This window comes from Chrysochloris asiatica, unplaced genomic scaffold (genome assembly GCF_000296735.1).
Source record: "Chrysochloris asiatica unplaced genomic scaffold, ChrAsi1.0 scaffold00049, whole genome shotgun sequence".
NCBI lineage: Eukaryota > Metazoa > Chordata > Mammalia > Afrosoricida > Chrysochloridae > Chrysochloris > Chrysochloris asiatica.
In genome coordinates, this window is record NW_006408567.1 from 7,816,850 (window position 1) to 7,837,613 (window position 20,764).

At 40.2% G+C, this 20,764-nt stretch overlaps 2 protein-coding genes and 1 pseudogene across 2 annotated transcripts in view; 2 read left to right on the forward strand and 1 right to left on the reverse strand.

The window, feature by feature from the left end:
• LOC102830082 overlaps positions 1–831 on the forward strand; it is a 33,446-nt pseudogene extending 32,615 nt beyond the window's left edge.
• A 185-nt stretch (positions 832–1,016) lies between these two features.
• Positions 1,017–7,072, forward strand: SOD1 (superoxide dismutase 1, soluble). Its single transcript, XM_006862595.1, has 5 exons — positions 1,017–1,088; positions 3,015–3,108; positions 4,793–4,862; positions 5,372–5,489; positions 6,965–7,072. Exons 1-5 carry the CDS (start codon positions 1,017–1,019, stop codon positions 7,070–7,072), a joined length of 462 nt encoding a protein of 153 aa, XP_006862657.1.
• Positions 7,073–9,714: 2,642 nt separating this feature from the next.
• SCAF4 (SR-related CTD-associated factor 4) overlaps positions 9,715–20,764 on the reverse strand; it is a 69,604-nt gene continuing 58,554 nt past the window's right edge. Inside the window, exon 20 of the mRNA XM_006862596.1 lies at positions 9,715–10,640. Coding sequence (XP_006862658.1) covers positions 9,715–10,640 — 926 coding nt within the window. The remainder of the gene's footprint in view (positions 10,641–20,764) is intronic.

The window sequence follows — 20,764 nt, forward strand, 5'->3', positions numbered from 1 at the left end:
AACAGATGTTCATTAGAATCAGTTATACTTAATGATTTTTCTAGACAAATTGACTTTAAGGCATATCATGTATTCTCGGTATTATGTAATTACCTCTCATGTATGTTTGAGTCTACCAGCCACCAGCAGCTCTGGGATCCCTGGCGTAGCGTAGGTTAAAGCGCTGGACTGCAAAGTCGCTTTTGAACCTCAAGGTGGACGGTTCAGGCTCACGACCTGCTCCTCGGAAACCCTATACAGGGTCGCTACAGATTGGAATCGACTCTATGGCACTTAACCACCACCAGCGACTCCAAGGAAGTAAAATGAGGCTTTCTGCTCCCTCGGGAATCTCTACTCTACACCCGGTCACTCTTAGTCAGAACCCTGACCACCACCATGAAGTTAATTCAATCTACAGGATTAAGTTGTATTTGGGGTCAAACTTTTTGAAATAAAAAGGAGATTAAACCGTGAGCCGAGATCAGGGGAACCTACTACCACCAAGAAAGAAGAGCCGGGAGCAGAAAGTGTCCTGAATTCAGACTTCCACCTAGCCTCTTAAACTGTGAGAGAAATGTTTGTTCAAGTCATCCACTTGTGGTATTTCTTCAACAGTAACACTAGATAACTAAGAAGACACCATGAACACCTCATTTTCCCAATTCACATACTGCAATCCACAATTAACACCCCTTGGAAGTAAAAGCCTGTTTTTCCCGAGGTTTAGATTTCTGGTCGTCTCACCGCTAGATAGGGGAGGAAGCTGCAGCGCCCAGGACAAAGTTCACCAAGCTGCCCTTTTGCCCCGCCCATGTAAATTCTGCCACTAGCGTGCCGACGCCTCCGTGAGGGCGGGCCATGCGTGTGTTGCGATTGGTTCCGAGTCAGGATGGGCGGGGATTCGAGTCCGGGCTATAAAGCCCGAGCTCAGCGGCAGCCTCGGTTTGCTCCGGCGTCTCTTGGTGCGTGTATTTCTCGCGCATGCTACGTTTTCACTTCGCGCCCTTGGACCTCGGACCGAGAAGCTATCAGTAATGGCGACCAAGGCCGTGTGCGTGCTGAAGGGTGACGGCCCGGTGCAGGGCACCATCCACTTCGAGCAGAAGGCAAGGGCTGATGCAGAGACTCGCGGCAAGGCCGTGCTCGCCGACACGCGCATCTGCGCTCGGAAATGGGGCCAAGCCGGTGCGAGCCGCCCTCGCCACGCCCCCGCCGGGCCTCTGTCCTGAAGTGGCGCGTCGCCCGGGGCCGCTATCAGCGCGCGGCCGCTAAGTGCTGAGTCACGGGGCGGGCCCGGGCCCCTGGGCTAGACGAGGGCGCGGGGCGGGAACGCGGGGAAAGGAGCGGGACACGGGAGGATGCCCCAGGCCCCGGCCGCTGTTTCGGGGTCTGCCGGCCGAGGCAGGGACTTGACGTTCTCTGCGTGTTCATTTTCTTGGTCCTGTGGATCTCTCGGACTCTTGAGTTGCGCAGGCTAGTGGTCGAAGCCAGCGAGGTGTTCTAGCTGTGTAGCATTCGCGAACCTCTTGGGGTAACCCTTCCCATTTCATGTCTGTATGTCAGGGCTCTGCACATGGTGGTCTGCGGCGTAAGCTAGCATATAGCCGGTTCTGGCTAACAGTGGTTTTTATATTTTTAAGGGGTTATTAAAAACAAAACAAAAAACCTGTTTGCGACAGAGGCCATTTGTAACCTTTTAGAGAAAAGTTTGCAGATCTCTACCTGTCCTAGTCACCTTTGGGCCGCAGTGGCTAAGAAGATGGCCCTGATAGAAGTATTTCCAAAGCAGTGATTCTAAACCCCGGATGCACAGTGGACTCACCTGGGAGCATAACAATGTGCAGGTAGCAGAGCCCAGCCCCAGACCAACTATTTCAGAATCTCTGGGGTGCAATCTGAACATTGCTATTTTCCAAAAGTTTCCAAGGTGACTCAGATGTGTGCTCAGGATTGAGAACCACTTTGGGTAGAGAGAGGTTAGCTGGTCGAGTTGGGATATGGAAATTAATTAGAAACTGTTCGGATTATCAGTAACTTTGATTTTGGAGCGTTCCTGTAGCCAAATGCTCTGTACAAAGTGACTCTGGAATTGCTGTACCAGTAGCCAGATTGCTGAGATAGTCAAACTGAACAAATCTTGTAAAACAAAGTTGTTAAGAGCCGTTGAATCGATTCCGACCCAGAGTTTCCGAGGAGCAGCTGTTGAGCTTGAACCACTGACCTTGCAGTGCCGAACGGCTTTGCAGTCTGGCTCATTAATCCACAGCGCCATACCAGGTCTCCAGTGTAAACAGGAATATTCATTGTCAGTAAGATTGCAAAATATGTAGAGCTAGTAAATTACTTGTGATTAGATTGTGCATGAACCCTCCTGAAGCTACCAGTTGGAAAAAATGTTGTGCTTGGCTTAGTCATCAGGCTTAGAGATCAGAGTTCTTATGTAGTCAGTTGGGCATTTCTAAGGTACCTTTTTTAGAGAAAGCCACCTAGGACAGTAGATATGAAGAAAACAAGGTACTAATAAAAATATGTGATGTGCTAACGCTTGGGTTCAAAAATTTGATGTTGCCTGATGCTGTCCAGTCGGGTTCAGTGCTTATCCTACATTGTCACAACATAACCTATTTTACAAGTGTTTACAAAATCAACACTTATTTACTAATATTCCATATTCATTGTAAGAGAGTCAGACCCTACAAAGTATATCAGTCTAACATTTAAGTGTTCCTTGTGCACACTATTGGCATTCTAATAGGTGCTTTCTGGATGCTGTTTTATTTGATCATCATGCCTGGCCACAGGGTCCTGACCAGTGAGGATTTTAACGGGAGTATCATCTTCCTTTTGACAGAGACACTAAGGCCTAGAACAGTTGGGCAACATGCTAGCAGCTCACTGCTAGAAGGTGATTTGGTCATGGGTTGTTTTGACTCAAGTCTGATCTTTTCACAGTATTGTGAGTGATAGAGATAAACCCAATATTTTATTCAAAAGCTCTTGCTCTCTCTAACTTCACTTTTCTTTGAATAAAGGGAAGCGGGCATGTCTTGGTATCGGGACGCATCACAGGGTTGACAGAAGGCCTCCATGGATTTCATGTTCACCAGTTTGGAGATAATACACAAGGTGAGTGGTGATTGGTGATCTGTACTGCTTACCATAGTAAGATAACCAGGGTAATTCCCAAACGTTAAAATCCTCAACCTGTGAAAATAGGCAAGTTATGTTGTTGTTTTTAAGTACCGTGGAGTCAATTTCGACTCACAATGACCCTGCACAGGGTTTCCAGGTTACAAGTTGGGCTGCCAACCTAAAGGTCAGCAGTTTGAAACTACCAGCAGTTCCCCGGAAGGTAAATTATAGTGACTACTAAAGTTAATCCTAATTTGATACATACGTGTGGAAAGAAAGGGGAAGAAGTTGATGGTTTTCTTGTTTATATGATTTAGGCTTGAATTATGTAAGAGTCCCAGCTATGTTTTTAGAAAACAAAAAACTTAAGTTCATTATCTTCTGCCCACGTTTATGAACTGGGGGCTGAGTGGTGCGACACTGAATCAATTCTGATTCGTAGTGACCCTGTAGGACAGAGGAGGACTGCCCTATGGGGTTTCCAAGGCTGGAAATCTTTACAGAAGCACAGTACCACCACATCTTTTGTACACTGAGTGCCTGGTGGGTTTGAACTTCTGACTTTTCAGTTAATAGCCACACACTTAACCACTGCCCCACTAGGGTTCCTGTGGGGGCTGAGGGTGGGTGTTTAAAGCACAAAGTCTACATTTTTGTTTTTCTGTAAGTGTAGCTCTACACTCTTTTCCCCAGCACAAGATCTGTCATGGACAAAAGGAGGATACAAACAAATTGGAAAATAAGTTCTTGGTACTTTGGAATGAGTTTCATTTTGGAATTAAGACACAAGTTAATGAGTTTATGGGTTAAAGTACAGTTAGTGATATTTGCTATGTTTGAGTAATAATCTGAATTTAATATTTACAGACTTTTTAATGATACCTTGATTCATTTTGCTAGAGTTCCAAATAATGATTTAATGACCAGATTCGATTTGTCTCAGTAATTACTAAAATTCCTCAAGTTGCTTCTGAGTTTTTCTATATCGTGGTGTTGGGGGAAGATTGTTATGCAACCTTTGCCTATTTTCTTAGTTCCTATAACCTCTCTGCCTTTCTCCCTTTGTGGGATTCTCAGGAGGCTGGGTTGGAGGATGTAAATAATGGAAATTTTCCATTGGTTGTTGAATAAAACCGGTGTGTTAGGAAAGAAGCCCTACACTCTTGGCACTTGTAATCAGTAGTGGCATCTGGACAGCTTAGTTTGAGTGACTGCTGTCCCTGGAGTTGTGCCAGGCAGCGGTTGTGGCACCTGAACATAAGTTGCTATGTTAGCTTCTACATGAACCAAATAAAGGCTACATACACAATGTGTTGGTGAGACGCCTTTTTTTTGGATAGCTAAGGCATACTTCCTTCTAAAATTATTAGGATTATCATCATAAGATTTTAACAATGGAAGAACTCTTAAAGATCAAGTCTGACCTCCATATTTACAGTGAAAAAGCCAAAGCCCAAAAAACAATACATTCATTGTAAGAGAGCCTTTACCAATGTCATATTGAAATTAGAGAACCTGTCTCTACACTCTGCCCAGTAACTTTATTGCTAAGTGTTGCAAGAAATCAGGATGCTGGTGATGTTTTCTCCATTTGAGGTTTTAGCAATGATTGGTTTCTTTTGAAATTATGTAATTTTGATCCATAATTGAGTTGATCCCCTTTTTTGTGCGTGAATAGGCTGTACCAGTGCTGGTCCTCACTTTAATCCCCTATCCAAAAAACATGGTGGTCCAAAGAGTGAAGAGAGGTGAGTGACAAGATGTTGAACTAATGTAATGGTGGGTTTGGGGGTTGATATGCGTATCTGATCCCACTTGCATGTTAAATGAGAATGGTCGCCCCTACCTCTGCTCTTGAATTAGTTGTCCTACACATAACCCCTTGTCCCTCAAGTGCTGGAATGGCTCATTCATTAGACTAAGGAGTTGACAAATAGAACACTTAAAACAATTTGGTTTTGTAGCATTTATTAAATAACAGAACTAATACAAATGCCAAAGGGAACCAATACAGGAAATGCCAATAACATTACTGTCAACCATTAGGGAAATATAAACCCACTGTTGTGAAACATGAGCAGCTTTTGTAGATAAAATTGGATACTGAAAGCTAGGTGAGATTCCATTTGTGTTTGTGTGTTTCCTGAGAGCTTTTCAGGAAGACTTTAAATGTAAGGACAAGGATTAATTGCCATGAGCTTAAATCATGATGTTAAATCGAAATTAGCCCTAACTCATCATACTTTTTCAATGTAAGGCATGTTGGAGACCTGGGCAATGTGACTGCTGGCAAAGATGGTGTGGCTAATGTGTCTATTGAAGACGCTCAGATCTCGCTCGTAGGAGACAATTCCATCATTGGCCGCACAATGGTGGTAAGTGTTGAGACGACAGGATGTCCTAAAGTTTCTTCTAACACACAGGCATTTATCCTTTGTAATTTTATGATTATTAGTTCTGGTTTCTAAGGAGCCACATAAATGGCAGCTTTAGTTCAGATTAGGATAAAAGCGACTTTTTGGATTATAGAGCTAGATCAATTAAAAACACTGCTTTGCTAAGATGCAGTAATAATGGTTTTATGAGGAAGTTTCTTAAAAGTTAATGGAAAATGGAATTAAGTGATAATGGAACTTCTCCACAATCTTTTAAAACTCCCTCATATTTGATCCTGTTAGATCTAAATTGGAAAAACAAAGTAGTCTTTTCCTAGTTTTGAAACTGTCAGATTTTATTGCCACAACTAGGTTTCCCTTAAAATTTGGTGCTGTTGTGGTGCTGTAGGATAAGCACTGGATTGGCTAACCACAAAGTCAGCCGTTCAAATCCACCAACCACTCCACAGAAACCCTATACAGTGTTACTCTGTATGAGTTGGAATCAACTAGATGGCCAACAACAGGTTTTCTTTTGTTTAAGAGAGGGTTTGGCGCTGCAGGATAATGCACTAGATTGCAAGGTCAGTTTGAGCTGCAGGGTTTATGGTTCAAACCTACCAGCTGCTCCTTGGAAACCCTGTACAGGATCACTATCAGTCCGAACCGACTCAATAGTACTTAACAACAACAGGCATAAATTGTCCCAAATTACCCTTAAGAAGCCACAACTGATAAATGCAAAGCAACCAGTAGTATCTGCTCTTTTGCTCACACCTGAATCAGTTAACATTCAAAAATCACTTTTAGTTGGCCCTCATCCTTTACATTTGCTTCTTCCATAGTTGTGAACCAAAAAAATATTTAACAAAATGTAAAATTCATTCTTTAGGTAGTTGAAGATACTTTTAGGATTACCTTTTATAGGCCTCAGTTCTTTTAGGCACGAGCTTTTGAGTTTTGTTTTATTCTTTTTTGTCCCTCAAAGTAATTTATAGTGTGACTGAGGTTACTATATTTTTGTCTTGGAGGATTACAACCAGCATGTGGTGGCCTGTAGCACAGTTGTTGGGTTTTAGTATTTAATTTAGACAGCAACATTTACCTAGTGTTCAAATGAAAGGTAATGTAGGCCTCTCCGAGTGAGTCTTGGTGTGGTGTCAGGACTGCAAGGTCTGTTTGAGCTACAAGGTTGGTGGTTCAGATTCACCAGTCACTCCTTGGAAACCCTGTACTGACTGGGTCACTATGGGTCGGAACCAACTCGGAACAATAGGCCTCTCAGAATAGATTTGAACCATCAAGAAAAAGCTTTTAAGTAGCAGTTTCTAATTTTTACTACAAAATATTATGTTTTCTTTCTAATAAGATTTTCTTAAGTAATATTAAGTGGTTGTTAAAGGTCTTTTGGGTGTTGTTGAGAAGTGATCATTTCTTTATAGCACAAAGTTATATGTTCGTTTTTGTTTTTTAAGGTCCATGAAAAAGAGGATGACTTGGGCCAAGGTGGAAATGAAGAAAGTACAAAGACGGGAAATGCTGGAAGTCGTCTGGCTTGTGGTGTGATTGGCATCACCCACTAAACAAACATTCCTTAGGACATGATCTGAGATTTAGTAACGGATCTGTTATCTTGCTAACTGTAGAAATTTAACCTGATGAACATTAAATATGTATTCTTAAAAGCTTACTTGTGTGACTTTGTTTTTAATTTAAGTACCTGTGATTTGAAATGATTGATGACTACTTGAAAGATTTGTATAGTTTTATAAAATTCTTAATTAAAATGTTTCAGTGATCTTTGTATTTTGCCAATGTTAGTCACATATGGGTATTAAACATTAGCTGTTTGAATTAGCTTCCAGAATCATTTAGATCTTGGATGGAACAGATTTAGTAGTATGGTGTTAACTGCTTAATAGAGCTTCCTTTATGAAAGTGTTTTTAATGAGACCCTCATTAACACCAACATCATTATGTACAAGACCAAAGGCTAAGTCTTGAAAGTGACTAATTTAACAACAAATAGGTTTCCCTTTGTCAGTTAGCATTTTGATTGAAGTACCTATTTTTCAAACTAGATGCCACAGTGTAAAGACAGCCCCTTGGTTAACTCTTGAAATTGTATTAAGGCAAGTTACGGCCTTGGTTAGGCAAAAATAAGATTTACCTACCTGCCAAAATGGCACATTTCCACTTTTGTAGATCTGTGACCATTTAGTTTGTAATAAAAGTAGAGGTTGGTAAAATCAGATTATAGCCCTTTATATACACATTGTAACATGGAATCAAAGGAATGTTTGATTATGGATTCTAACAAATTAAAAAAACTATAGGATTTACACACCCAGTTAGGGGGTTTCCCTTAAGTCTACGTCTCTTAATTATGCAACTGTGTAAGAGTGCTTCTAGATTAAAGGCAAATCTAACTGACCTGGTCACAGCTGTTCAGTTGACAAAGATTTTTTGTTAAAAGCCACAAGTAGCTACAATCCTGTTAACATCACAAATGTATGATGTAGATTTTCAAATCTGGATCATTGTGAACAACAAATAATTGGGGAAAGTTGTATAGTGTGTTCAAAATATGCAAGGACTTGCCTGTGTCCTTGTAAGGCCTCACTTTCAGGGTTGTAATTGTCAAGTGTAAACTGGGGGAGGGGATACTTAATACTTTGAATAGGCGCTGAAGTCCTTGCAATCTTCTTTCTAGAGACAGTTTCAGGTTCTTTTTCTTAGCCAACAGAGGGCAAATTTTATGATTTAAGCCTACAAATCTGGGATATCCTTCTATTTCCTAATAGTCGGACACAGCAATGTTATCCTAGATAAAAAGACCTTAAAGCTGCAGAGAATTATTAATAAAGCAGCTTTACCTGGGGATGAGGGCAAAGGGAGAATAAACTGCCAAACATAACTGAAACGAGGACTGCCGCTGCTGTCATCAAGTCGGTTCCCACTCACACCAGCCTGCATAAGGTCTCTGAGGCTCTATATCTTTAGGGAAACAGAAAGCCTCATTTTTACCCCACAGAACAGCTAGTGGATTCAAACTGCTGACATTACAGTTCGCAGCCCAAAGCATAACCCACTACATGAAAGTTCAGAAGTATTTATGAAAAATGCTTTAAAAAGGTTATAAATACTTGGATTTTCCTTGGCACTGGGTAAGCAGTTGAATTAACTATCTGCTTTTCTGTACTGAAAGGTTTGATTTGTCTTTGAATGCCTTCCTGTAATAATTACTATATAATCTAAAAGTATTTTCTTAGTTAACCCAACAACTTTATTAAAGTACCTTAAATGTGATAAAGTTGAGCATACCTCTCTGCCCAGTAGGGGAGTTAAAAAAAAAAAAAGAAAAAATCAACAGATGGGCGTTAACAGGAAACAGGTTACATTTTAAAAGATTTTAGGATGCAGATGTTAACCTTGATTTTATCCTTTCAAAAAAATTAATGGGATGGTTAAAAAACAACCAATCTTCTAAGTAATACCTAGGCTATCAATTTATAGTACAGTATGTGATGGGATCCAACTTCTCCCCTACCAAAATTTCTCTTCAAATTATGGCAATATTTACTACAAAGCCAATAGGGTGTAAGAACCACTTTGATTGAATCACAAACACTAACAATGAGTTATTCAATTAACATTAAAACCATTAACTTGTACCTGATAATTGAAATGCTGAAAATCAAAAGTATTACAAATTAGAATGTTTAACTATGTAGATGTTTACTTCCATCTTAGTCTAATTTAGACTTCAATACAGTATTAACAGTGCAAACTTTGAGGCTGAACAGTCCTTTTCCACCTTAATGCAATATAGGAAGAATAGCACACATTAAAGTTTGTTACGAAAATAGAGTTTATTAAAAACATCCCTATTGTTTTGAGGAGCTTTCACCATTACCTTGTCTTAAATTAAAAAAAAAAAAAAAAAAAAAAAAAAATAGAGCACTTCTAATTACGGTTTGTAAACTTTTTAAAGTCAAAACTTTAAAAAAGTTACAGCAAAAAGGGTAATATTTAACCATATTTTCAGTATTTTTTTGTTATTTTGTGGCTATTTTTAAATAGAAGGGAAGCAATCAAATTGCTTACAACTCCCCACCAACTACTGCAGGGTTGTGATATAGCAGGAGCAAATATAATACAGCATCTGTACACCTCGCACTACACTCCAGAAGTGCCACCGTCACATTTGGACCAATTCCAGTCTCTAACGAGGAGCCTCTGCTGCTGAGCCAGAATCCTTTTCAGGTTCAACGGATGAGGTAGCCTCAGCAGGTGACTCTTCAGAAGGTTTTACAACTGCAGCCGCAGATTCCCCCTTATCAAGTTCTGAAACAGTGTCTACATTTCCCACTTGACTAATGGGAGGTTCAGTGGTTTTGTTACCACCTGCCCTGTCTGTCACCTCAGGCTTTTCCTTTCCTCGGTTTTCTTCTTTCTCTCTACGAGACTCTCTATCTCTAGAATCTCTCTCTCTGTCTCGATGCCCACTAGAGCGTCTATTTCTTTCTTCCAAGTCTCTGTGCCTGTCCCGGTCAGGGCTCCTCCTTCCCCACTCTCGCCTTTCTCGATTACTGTTATCTCTATCATCATTCCGATTCCCATACCGCTCTCGATCATTTTCCACCCTATTTCCAAAAGATCTTCTTCCAAACCTTTCTTGGTCTCTACCTGAATTAAACTGCTGCCTATTATCATTCCTAAACTGCTGTGGTTGCTGCTGTGTTGGTGGTGGTTGTGATGGCGGCGGCTGTTGCTGTGGTTGTGGGGGCGGCGGTTGCTGCTGCTGTGGTTGTGGCTGCCTTCCATCTCTGTCTTCAGGGCCCCCTGGGCCTGGGCCTGGGCCCCCGAGCCCTGGCATTCCCCCAGGCCTAACGAAGGGGCCATGTGGTGGAAAGGGACCTTTCATTCCGTGTGGTGGAGGCATTCCAAAGCCCCCTGGTCCTGGGGGTGGCCCTCTATGCATCATATGTGGTGGCATAGGACGGGGGGGCATCAAGGGAAATCGCTGTAGATGAGGTGGAGGCATTCCTGGAGGCCGCTGGAGTGGGATCAGACCAGGTCGCGCACCAAGAAGACCAGTAGATGGTGCTTGAAGCCCAATCACAGGACCAGGTGCAACTCCTTGAGTGCCTATAATGCAACAACAAAAAATATGAGCAACTCAGAAGACGGCCTTCTTCAACTATTCCCTTTGACGCTCAGAGCAAACTGAAAAACAACACAATTATCTTCACATTTCATACTGTTTGCCAATTTACATATACTTAATAGGAGGGCCCAGAAATCATTTTGGTAATTACTTAAGGAGTTTTCATATCTAATACAGCAGAGGTTCATAATAAGCTGGAAAAGTTCATTGTAATGTATCAATCTTACATAAAACAGTATGCCAAACTCTTCTATAGCATTCATTATTAGTTGTTTATGACTCAGAATACTTAAACACTTGAGAAATGCAATATGCTTAAGTCTTATGGGATAAGGGGCTGACCTCAGTTTAACTATCCAAGCCAAATAGTTTTTATGTGCACTCTTAAGAAAATTTTACACATCTTTTGTTATTTGATTTTATTGTTAAGTGACACTGAGTCAGTTCTGACTCATAGTGATGCTGTGTAGGGTTTCCAAGGCTTTACATGTCGGTGGGAGCAGAAAATCTTGTTTCTCCCATGCAGTGTGTGGTGGTCTTGAACCGATGACTTGTGGTTTGCAGTCCAGTGCTTATTGTATGGAGCTACTGTGCTCCTTCATTTGACTTTAATACTAGGAGAAAAATGAGGTCACTGATACAGAAAAATCAAGAACATTGAGCATACCAAGAGGGAAGTCTCTGATTCCATGTTGCCCTCAATCTTTATTATGAAATTATATAGTTGATACGCAAAAAGCATCACTTTAACATTTAAAAGATAAAGGTCCATACAGAACGTAATTTTTACAATTCTTTTTCAAAGCACAGTGTAATGTGTAACTTGCTAAGTCAAAGACTATTATTAGACCATGTTGTTGGTTCATTCATTCACCTTTAACACATTCTTCCAAAGGTGGCAACCACAGCTCATCTGTCGTTCTGTCATACTGTGGTGGCTTATATGTGTTGCTGTGATGCTGGAAACTAAGCCAATGAGATTTTAAATATCAGAAGTGTCACCCATGGTGGACAGGCTTCAGCAGAGTTTCCAGGCTAAGATAGACTAGACAGGAGAGGCAGCCTACTTCTGCATGGCTGGTCACTTAAAACCTTCTGAACAGCAGTGGAACAGTTAGATATGTGCTGGAAGACTATTAGCCCTTTAGGTTGGAAGGCACTCAAATTACAACCTGGGAAGGGCTGCCTTCGCAAATTAGAGTTGACTATAATGATGCAGGAGTCCTGGTGTGGCGATGTGGATTAATGTGCCAGACTGTACAGCTGTTTGAACTGCAAGGTCAGCAGTTCAAGCTCACCAGCTACTCCTTGGAAACCCTATACAGGGTTGCTATGGGTCAGAATTGAGTAGACAGCACTTAACAACAAATGATGATGCAAATGGAGAAAAGCTTTCAGAACCTTCATTTGCTGATGGGGAACAACTCAAAAATGAGGAGAACCATCCTTTTAAAATCAGATCATGGAGTGTATGAAGTATGAATCTAAGAAAACTAGAAGTCAAAAATTAAATAGAACATATAAAGAATGATAGCCTAGGCATTCATGAGCTGAAATGGACTGGTATTAGTGATACTGAATCTAACAATCATATGAAAATGCTAGAAATGACAAATTGAAGGGAACTGGTGTCGCATTCACCATCAAAAAGAACACCCCAAGATCCATCTCGAAGTATAATGCTGTTGGTAGTAGAATAGTATCTTTATGCCTACAAGGAAGACCAGTTAATAATACCATTATTCAAATCTATGAGCCAAACACTAAAGCCAGAGAAGATGAAATGGAAGATTTCTACCAATTTCTACAGTATGACACTGATCAAACATGCAATCAAGAATTGATAATTACTGGTGATTGAAATGCAAAGGTAGGAAACAGAGAGGAGGGATCAGTCATTGGAAATATGGCCTTAGTGACAGAAACGATGCTAGAGATTGCATGACAGAATTTTGCAAGACCAATGCCTTCACTGCAAATACCTTTTTAAAACAACATAAAAAAACAAAACAAAACAAAAAAAAAACTATACACATGGACCTCACCAGATGGAATACATACAAATCAGATTCACTACATCTGTGGAAAGTGACGGTGGACAAGTTCCATGTCACCCGCCAAAACAAGGCCAGGTCAGAGTTGTGGGGTAACATCAAGAACATCATACTGGAAGAAAGCAAAAGGTCAGTAAGAAGACAAGAAAGAAGAAAATGACCAAAATGAATGTCTGAAGAGACTCTGAAACTTGCTCTCCAGAGTTGTTGTTATGTGCTGTGGAGTCGGTTCTGACTCATAGCAACCCTGTACAGGGTTTCCGAGGCTGTAAATCTTTATGGGAGCAGAAAGCCTCATCTTTCTCCCACGGAACAACTGGTAGTTTCGAACTACTAACCGTGCGGTTCGCAGCCCGATTCGTAACCACTATGCTACCAGAGTAGAGATGTTAAAACAAATGGAAGAAATGAGGAGGAAAAAGAGCTGAGCAGAAAATTTCAAAGGGCAGCTTGAGAAGACAAAGCCAAATATTATAATGCCATGTGCAAAGATCTGGACTTAAAAAACCAAAAGTGAAGAACACACTCAACATTTTTCAAGCTGAAAGAACTGGAAAACAAAAACAAAAAACCTCAAGCCTTGACTTGCCATAATGAGACTCTAAAGGCAAAATATTGAATGATGCAGAAAGCATCAAAAGAAAATGGAAGGAATACAGAGTCACAGTACCAAAAAGAAATGGCAGATGTCTAACCATATGATCAAGAAGCAATGGAACTGAAGGAAGAAGTCAAAGATGCACTGAAGGCACTGGAAAGAACAAGACTCTGGGAATTGATGGAATATAAAGAGAAATCTTTCAACAAATGATGCAGCAATGGAGGCATGCATTCATTTATGCCAAGAAATTTGCAAGACAGCTATCTGGCCAACTCATGGAAAGATATCCATATCTGTGCCCATTCCAAAGAGAGGTGACCCAACGGAACGTGGAAATCATTGGACATTATCATATCACATGCAAGTAAAATTATGCTAAAGATAACTGAAAAATGGCTGCAAGGGGTTCAAGCTGGACTCAGATGAGGAAATGGAATGAGGGATATCACTGCTGATGTCCAATGGATCTTGGCTGAAAGAAGAGAATATCAGAAAGACGTTTACCTGTACACTTTACTGACTATGCAAAGGCTTTCGACAAGACAAGCTGTGGACAATGCTGCACAGAATAAGTATTCTAGAATACTTAGTTGTGCTCATGAGGACCTTGTACATAGACCTAACGGCAGTTATTTGCACAGAACAAGGGGACACGGAATGGTTTACAATTAGGTAAGGTGTTCACCAGGGTTGGAGTATTTCACCATACTTATTTAATCAGTATGCTGAGAATATCTGAGAAGCTTGATTATATATGAGGAACATGGTACCAGGATTGGAGGAAGACTCATTAATAACCTCTTTAAAGTGTCAAGAGAAAGATGTCTGGTTGAGGACTAAGACACCCCTGGACTCAAGACAATGGTATTTTCAATAGCTTAATGTGCATTTGAAAGCTGGACAGAGAATAAGGAAAACCGAAGTAGTATTGATGCATTCTCCAAATTAAAAGTACCACGGACTGCTCAAAGAACAAATAAATCTGTGTTAGAAGTACAACCAGAATGCTTCCTAGAAGCCAGGATGGACAGCCTTCATCTCACGTACTTCAGGTATATTATCAAGAGGGATCAGTCCTGGAGAAGGACATCATGCTAGGTAGAGGGTCAACGAAAAAAAAAGGGGAAGATCCCCAACGAGATGGACTGCGACAGTGGTAGCAGCAGTGGGCTCAAGTGAAACAAATGTTGTAAGGATGGTGGCACAGGACCAGGCAGTGTGCATAGGGTTGCCACAAGTTGAAACTGATTCAATGGCACTTAACAAGTGTAAGTGCTGTGCCTGACACACAAAGTGCTCATATTATTTATCTATGCATTCTCTATGTATACAACCAAACACTCAATATTCATAACTATGTAACCCAATTACCATTAGGAAAAACAAATTCCTGATCATCAAGTCTTTATGTCCCCTGTACCTCCCAATATCCATTACAGTTTAAAGTCAAGTCCATTTTTGTAAGCGGAAAAAATGTAAATACTTTGTGCTTCCATGTGTCAGGTCTGAAGTTGAAAACTGCTGAGAAACTAGATATAGTGAAGAGGAAAAATTAGGCAAAATTGTTAGAAATTCCAAGGCTGATACCATCTCACAAAACAGAATGCAATTGCAGACTGAAAACATTCTTCATATCATTTAATGGATACTTGAGTATATACCATACACTTGGGTAACAAAGGCATCCAAGACATTTTCTAACTTTTAAAATAGTCTCAACATGTATGGACTTCAACTCACAACTAACAATATAAGATGTTTATGTCCAGGTAGTCTCTTGTAACAATGGTATCACACTATATAGCACCACCTTCAAAAAATTCAAATTTATTTTCAGTCAACTTATATTAGAAAAGGCTGGTTTTCAAGAAGTTAACTAGTGCTAACTCTGCTGTGGGAGTCAGTAAGGCACATTGAGGTATCAATCAAAAGGCCGTTAAACGCCAAACTTATAACCACCCCAAAATTGAGAGGTTTTAGAAAGTCTTAGGAAAATAAAATTAGATCAGATGAGTCTTGTGGGGGCAATGAGCAGTTTTCTGTGTCTTATTTCCCTACCTGACTGGCTTCCTCACCTAAACCACAGGGTGCTGATGTGGCCTTGCTCTGCTCTGCCCACTACCAATCTGACAGTGGTTAAAGGATGCAAGGCCACCCCAGTTCTATGCAGAAAGGATAAACTGGACAATGATTCCGGCCTTCCTGTATAAAATACAAACCCAATCTCTAGCAACAGTATCTCGTAAGTTCTTGATAACATGCATTTAAGGGTAAATATGGATTGAACAGTTATCTACTTGTGATACCCACAAAGCACATTATTTTAAATAAAATGTACTCATCCTATACATGTGGATATTTGTACTTGGGATTTATTTTCCAGTGCTTATCCTACAATGCCACATCAGGACTCCATGTAAGTGACAGCATTATGTATGCTTGCAGGTTTTGGGGTTTTTCTATTTAAATCAATAGGAGGTGGGTGTAAAAAAGTTCACATAAATAGTCCATTTTATTTCCACAAAGTTTCTGAAGCTTCATATTTCTAATTATCTTTTTAAAACAAGAACTATGTGGCACTGTGGGATAAAGCATGGGACCTCAAGGTCAGTCTGAACCACAAGGTCAGTGGTTCAAGCTCACCAGCTGCTCTATGGAAACTCTATGCATGGTTGCTATGAATTGGAACTGACTTTACAGCACTTTTAACAACATGTATTGGTCTTATAGGTTATAATTTTTAAAAGTCTATCAGGTGGCAGAAGTCTTTGGTATGCATATTAGCTAAACTAATATTAGAAAAGCTGACTAATGAAATATATATTATTTCACTATAACATAACGTGGCACAGTCTAAAGTTGTATGATTACACAAAGGTGGAATTGTTAAGTTGGTGTGTATGAATCTGAGTGGGAGTCAAAGGGGATGGCTTTAGTAGGTCTCAAAAGAAGGGAAGATTATTACAATGCCAATATAAAGAAGAAAGAACATTATTGTCAAGAGAGCAACAACTTTTACAAAGGCTTAACAGATTTCTGGGGCAAGATGGGGTGCAGATTCTGCAGAGAGGGCACAGGAAACCAAGTGAAATAGACACCACTGGGGATCCTGAGTTTCAGAGGACAGGAGAGAAGTGAACTGAGAATTGACTGTTAAAATCTGAATAGGAGTGCTGAGAGACGAGATGGATGGGTGGGCTGTCAGCTGGCCTGGAATGGCATGGTCATCTAGAGCTTTTGAGGTCTGCTAACAATTCAGGGTCTCGGAGGTACAGAACTCAGTGTGGGAGGTTGGCAGGAAGGGGGCATGGTTTCTCTGATTCCTGCCCCCTCCTGATAGCCAGGGCCATGACCAATCCTTGCCTTTACCTGCTCAGCTGTCAGTGGTGACCCACCTCTCTGTATAGTCTCTGCTCTGCTTGGGCTTGGGGGCCAGGCATACCACCCCTGCATCTGGATGTGTGTGAACCTGCTTTGAACTATTCCACAAAAACAGTGAACAGAGAACTGTGTTCACACTTCCAGTTTTTATCACATTCACCAGAAGGTGGTGAGTGCTTGAGAACATAAAATATAATCATTAGTTAATATAAACATGATACCAAAATGTCTTGGAGAAAACAGACAATTTCAGCTTATATGAAGGAAGACACATGATAGAGTGCCTCAAACAAGTTTTTAAAATAAGAGTCAAAATAAAGGAAAACATAAGCAAAACTTCAGAATTTAAGAAAATGCCACAAGAATAAGCTGATAATGTTAAAGTTGGACATGATACAAAAACAGCAATTAGAAAGCCAGAAAATTAATACTAAGACTTCAGAACCAGGTAATAGCAAAGGGTAAAGAAGTAGAGTTGAATAAAATGGAAAGCAAGTTTAGAAGTGAGGTTGAAGACAAATCTCAATATTTGCCTGCCAGAGGAACAACAAACGAAAAAAGTTAATGATGACCTGTTCTGTAAACCTTCACTCAATTCACAATGAAGAGTTAAAAAAAAAATTAGATTTACACAGGACATTTAAGAGGAATAACTTATGTGTAATTGAAATTCCAAACAGAAAGACACCAAAAAAAAAAAACCAAAAAATTTGTTTAAGAGTTGATTGAAGAAAAGTTTAACATCATTAAAGATGAGAAGGCATTCAAGAAGTTGAACAAACGCAAAGCAGTGTAGGCCCCCCCAAAAAAATCATCAAGATGTATCAATAATAAAACTCTCCAAAGCCAAGGACATGGAAAAAATTCTGAAAGCAGCTCAGGAAAAACTAGTTACCTACAAAGGAGTAAGATTAAGCTCTGATTTTTCAGCAGAAACCATGCAGGCAAGAAGAAAATGAGACAGAATATATAAAACTCTGAAAGAAAAAAACTGCCTATCACATACCAAGCAAAATTAGGACATTGCCAGTTAAATAAAATTTTAAAATCTGTAAAAATCAGACCAATTTATAAGTAACACTAAAGAATTTGGACAGAACCAACAGCAGACAACAACTAAGATAACATGACACTATTATCCACAACTCAACCCTGATATTGTTATTAACTGCTGTTGAGTCAGTTCAAACATTAACCTGCAATACAACATGGTAGTAAGATTTACTCAAAGTAAAATCCACAAGGCTGAAAGTAAGAAACCAGAGAAATTAGTTTGCAACAAAACACAAAGTTAGAAGGAATAATGTAGTTATAGAACTTCCAAATAAAGAGAAAAATCAAGCAAATTTAAAGAAAAAAAAAAAACCATAGCCAACTGTAACCCTAAAACTAAGATCAAGCCTTTCTTTCTCTCTTAGTCCCAGTCCAACCTCATACCCCTAACACTAATCCAAAACCTGACCCTATGAAGTACTAGTGTAAACCTAGCCATAGTCATAGCCTTAATCCTAATTCCTTACCCCTACTCCACTGCAAAAAATAAAAAAATAAAAGGATTAGTAGCAAAACAGGGGCCTCAGTACCACCAAGATAGAACAATCTAAAGCAAAGTGCATCCTTTGGACCCTTGCTGAAAAATTAGACCCAAGGTCAGATTTATGCCAAGACACATGAAGATCTTCAAGGACTTCCAAACTCAAAGACCCAACGAAGGAAGGCCCCATTAGTCAAATTCCTAGCCTGCTGTGGGATAATGCCCTGGACTGCAAGATCAGTTTGAACCACAAAGTTGGTGGTTCAAATTCATCAGTCACTCCTTGAAAACCCTATACAGGGTGGCCACGAGCCAGAACCAACTTGATGGCACTTAACAACTATGAGAGAATACATTTTTAAAAGCCAGAATAAATACATGAAAAGTATAAAATGTGTTGAGATGGCTGAAGAGGTGGGCCCAGATAATTCAGAAGTCTTATGTGGCATCAGTGGAAGCATGGTGTGGTGCTGGAGAATGCATTGGACTACAAGGTCAGTTTGAACTACAAGGTTGGCAGTTCAAATCCACCAGCTGCTCCTTGGAAACCCTATACAAGGTCGCAACCTATACAGGCACTTAACACAAAACGTGGCATGAGAAGGAACCTGGACTTGATGGAACCTGAAATGATGCAGGAAACCACTGAGTAATTTTTAGAAGAGATGATCCTGTACTTGTTTTGGAAAGATTTCCTAGGTGGGTTGTGTATAGGGAAGCATGGAGGTGGAATACACTGGGAAGTGGTTAGATTTTATTCCAAGACTTAGGGAGAAATGAGACTGAATTTAACAGAGGTGCTGGCGATGAGTGATAAATGTAGATTTAGTGGGCAGGACTCAGAATTTAAGAGCTACAGGAACTGGACTGTTCTCTGAGCGACTCAGTAGATTGAGACATTAATGTAAACCAGAACTTGAGAAAAGAAGCAATTTTTGGAGTAAGAAGACAAGTTTCACAAAGTAATGCTGAGAACTGAAGAGATCTGGATGACATGTGGTGGAGCCATTGGCTGAGTTAATTCAAACATCTGATTATAACTCCTCTTCTGAGCCCTGGGTATACACGCTATTACGTGAATTAACCCACCCAATGGCTCTATGAGAGAAAGACCTGGCAATCAGTCCCCCCTTTGTCTATGAGGTCACTAGGAAAGTCGACTTGATGGCACTTTACAGTATCATCCAGAATTAAATGGAGGTGAAAAATTCAAACCTGAGGAAAGTTAACGTTAGATAGAAGACACAGAAATTCTTAATATACTAAGGTTTTAAGCCAGAGCAAAAGTGACAACCCCAAATAAATGTCTGGGTTTGACAAGTAATAGCAAATACACTGGAGTTTAACTCAATAAGCAAGAATCAACTGTGAATGTTTCTTATGAGCCATAAAAGGGTGGTTCTACAATGAAAATATAAATGAAATTTTTTACTTTAAATGAAAGAGGTGTTATTACTATCTACAGTAAAGATATTTAAAAATCATATGAAATGAACAAACAAGTACATTAAACGCTCAAAGGGTAGGAGAGAATGTGGAGGGAAGTTATATCATGGTTGCAGTACAGTCTGGACCTTAAAATCTTGGGAGTACATAAATAAGGGCACGAAAAGCACGTGAGTGAGTAGGGCTAAGACCACAGAGTGTAATGCGGAAGACAGTATAAAACATAAGGTATTACAACTTTGATTTAAATACTGTGCGAGTGACCAACAACATTGGTGAGTTGAAGATTTCATAGAGAACTGAAGTTTGTGTGTGATAAAGGAAACCAGGGATTTGCTATGTGCAGAGGGAGGCAGGAGGGTGAAGGCAGAAGGAACATTAAGTCATGGTTTCTCTACCTACTCTTCTCCAATGATCTTTGCTTCCATTCTATCGTGGCCACAGCCTCCATGAAGCCCTGGACATTTCATTTCCAATATCTTCATCATTTCTGATTCCTCTATTTTCATGTACCTTACTCCTTGATCCTCTTTCTTCTTTGCAGACAGTCTTCAATCCCATTATGATCACTGTTCCAAGACCCTTCATAGTCTCAATCCCATTATTACCTGACTTGGAATCCAGGGTTCTCCCGTTGTCCCTCACCTTGTTTACCCGAAAAAACTTCAACAGTGGTTTTAAACACAACTCTACCTATTACTGAACATGGCTAGGGTTTGCTGCTTCTGCTCCGCGCCCCCTCCTTGATCAGCACCTACTCCCAACATTTAATTTTGAATGTATAACCACAACTGTTACGTATGTCCTTAATTCCTTGTTGCTAACCAAACGGTTGCAAAGATGACTTGGAAAAAAGGTGTGGAGCTATTTCCAAAAGAAATCAGTCACTGAAAAGCCCATGGAGCAATTCTTCTCTGGCTGGCTTACATGGGGTTGCCATGAGTCAGAATCTACTTCATGACATCTAGTGTTTAATTCTGGCCAGCAGTCCTACATCTTCCTATTCAAGTGCTACTCTCAATTCTTAGGTATTTCACCCATTCATATTTCTCAGTAACTCTGTTCACTCTTAAACGGTTTACTTTGTTT

Bases quoted from the DNA above. Each gene is read 5' to 3' on its own strand.
- SOD1 (XM_006862595.1), top strand. From the start codon at position 1,017: ATGGCGACCAAGGCCGTGTGCGTGCTGAAGGGTGACGGCCCGGTGCAG. The intron at 3,109-4,792 runs GTGAGTGGTGAT...GTGCGTGAATAG, and splicing joins GTTTGGAGATAATACACAAG to GCTGTACCAGTGCTGGTCCT. The intron at 5,490-6,964 runs GTAAGTGTTGAG...TTGTTTTTTAAG, and splicing joins TCATTGGCCGCACAATGGTG to GTCCATGAAAAAGAGGATGA.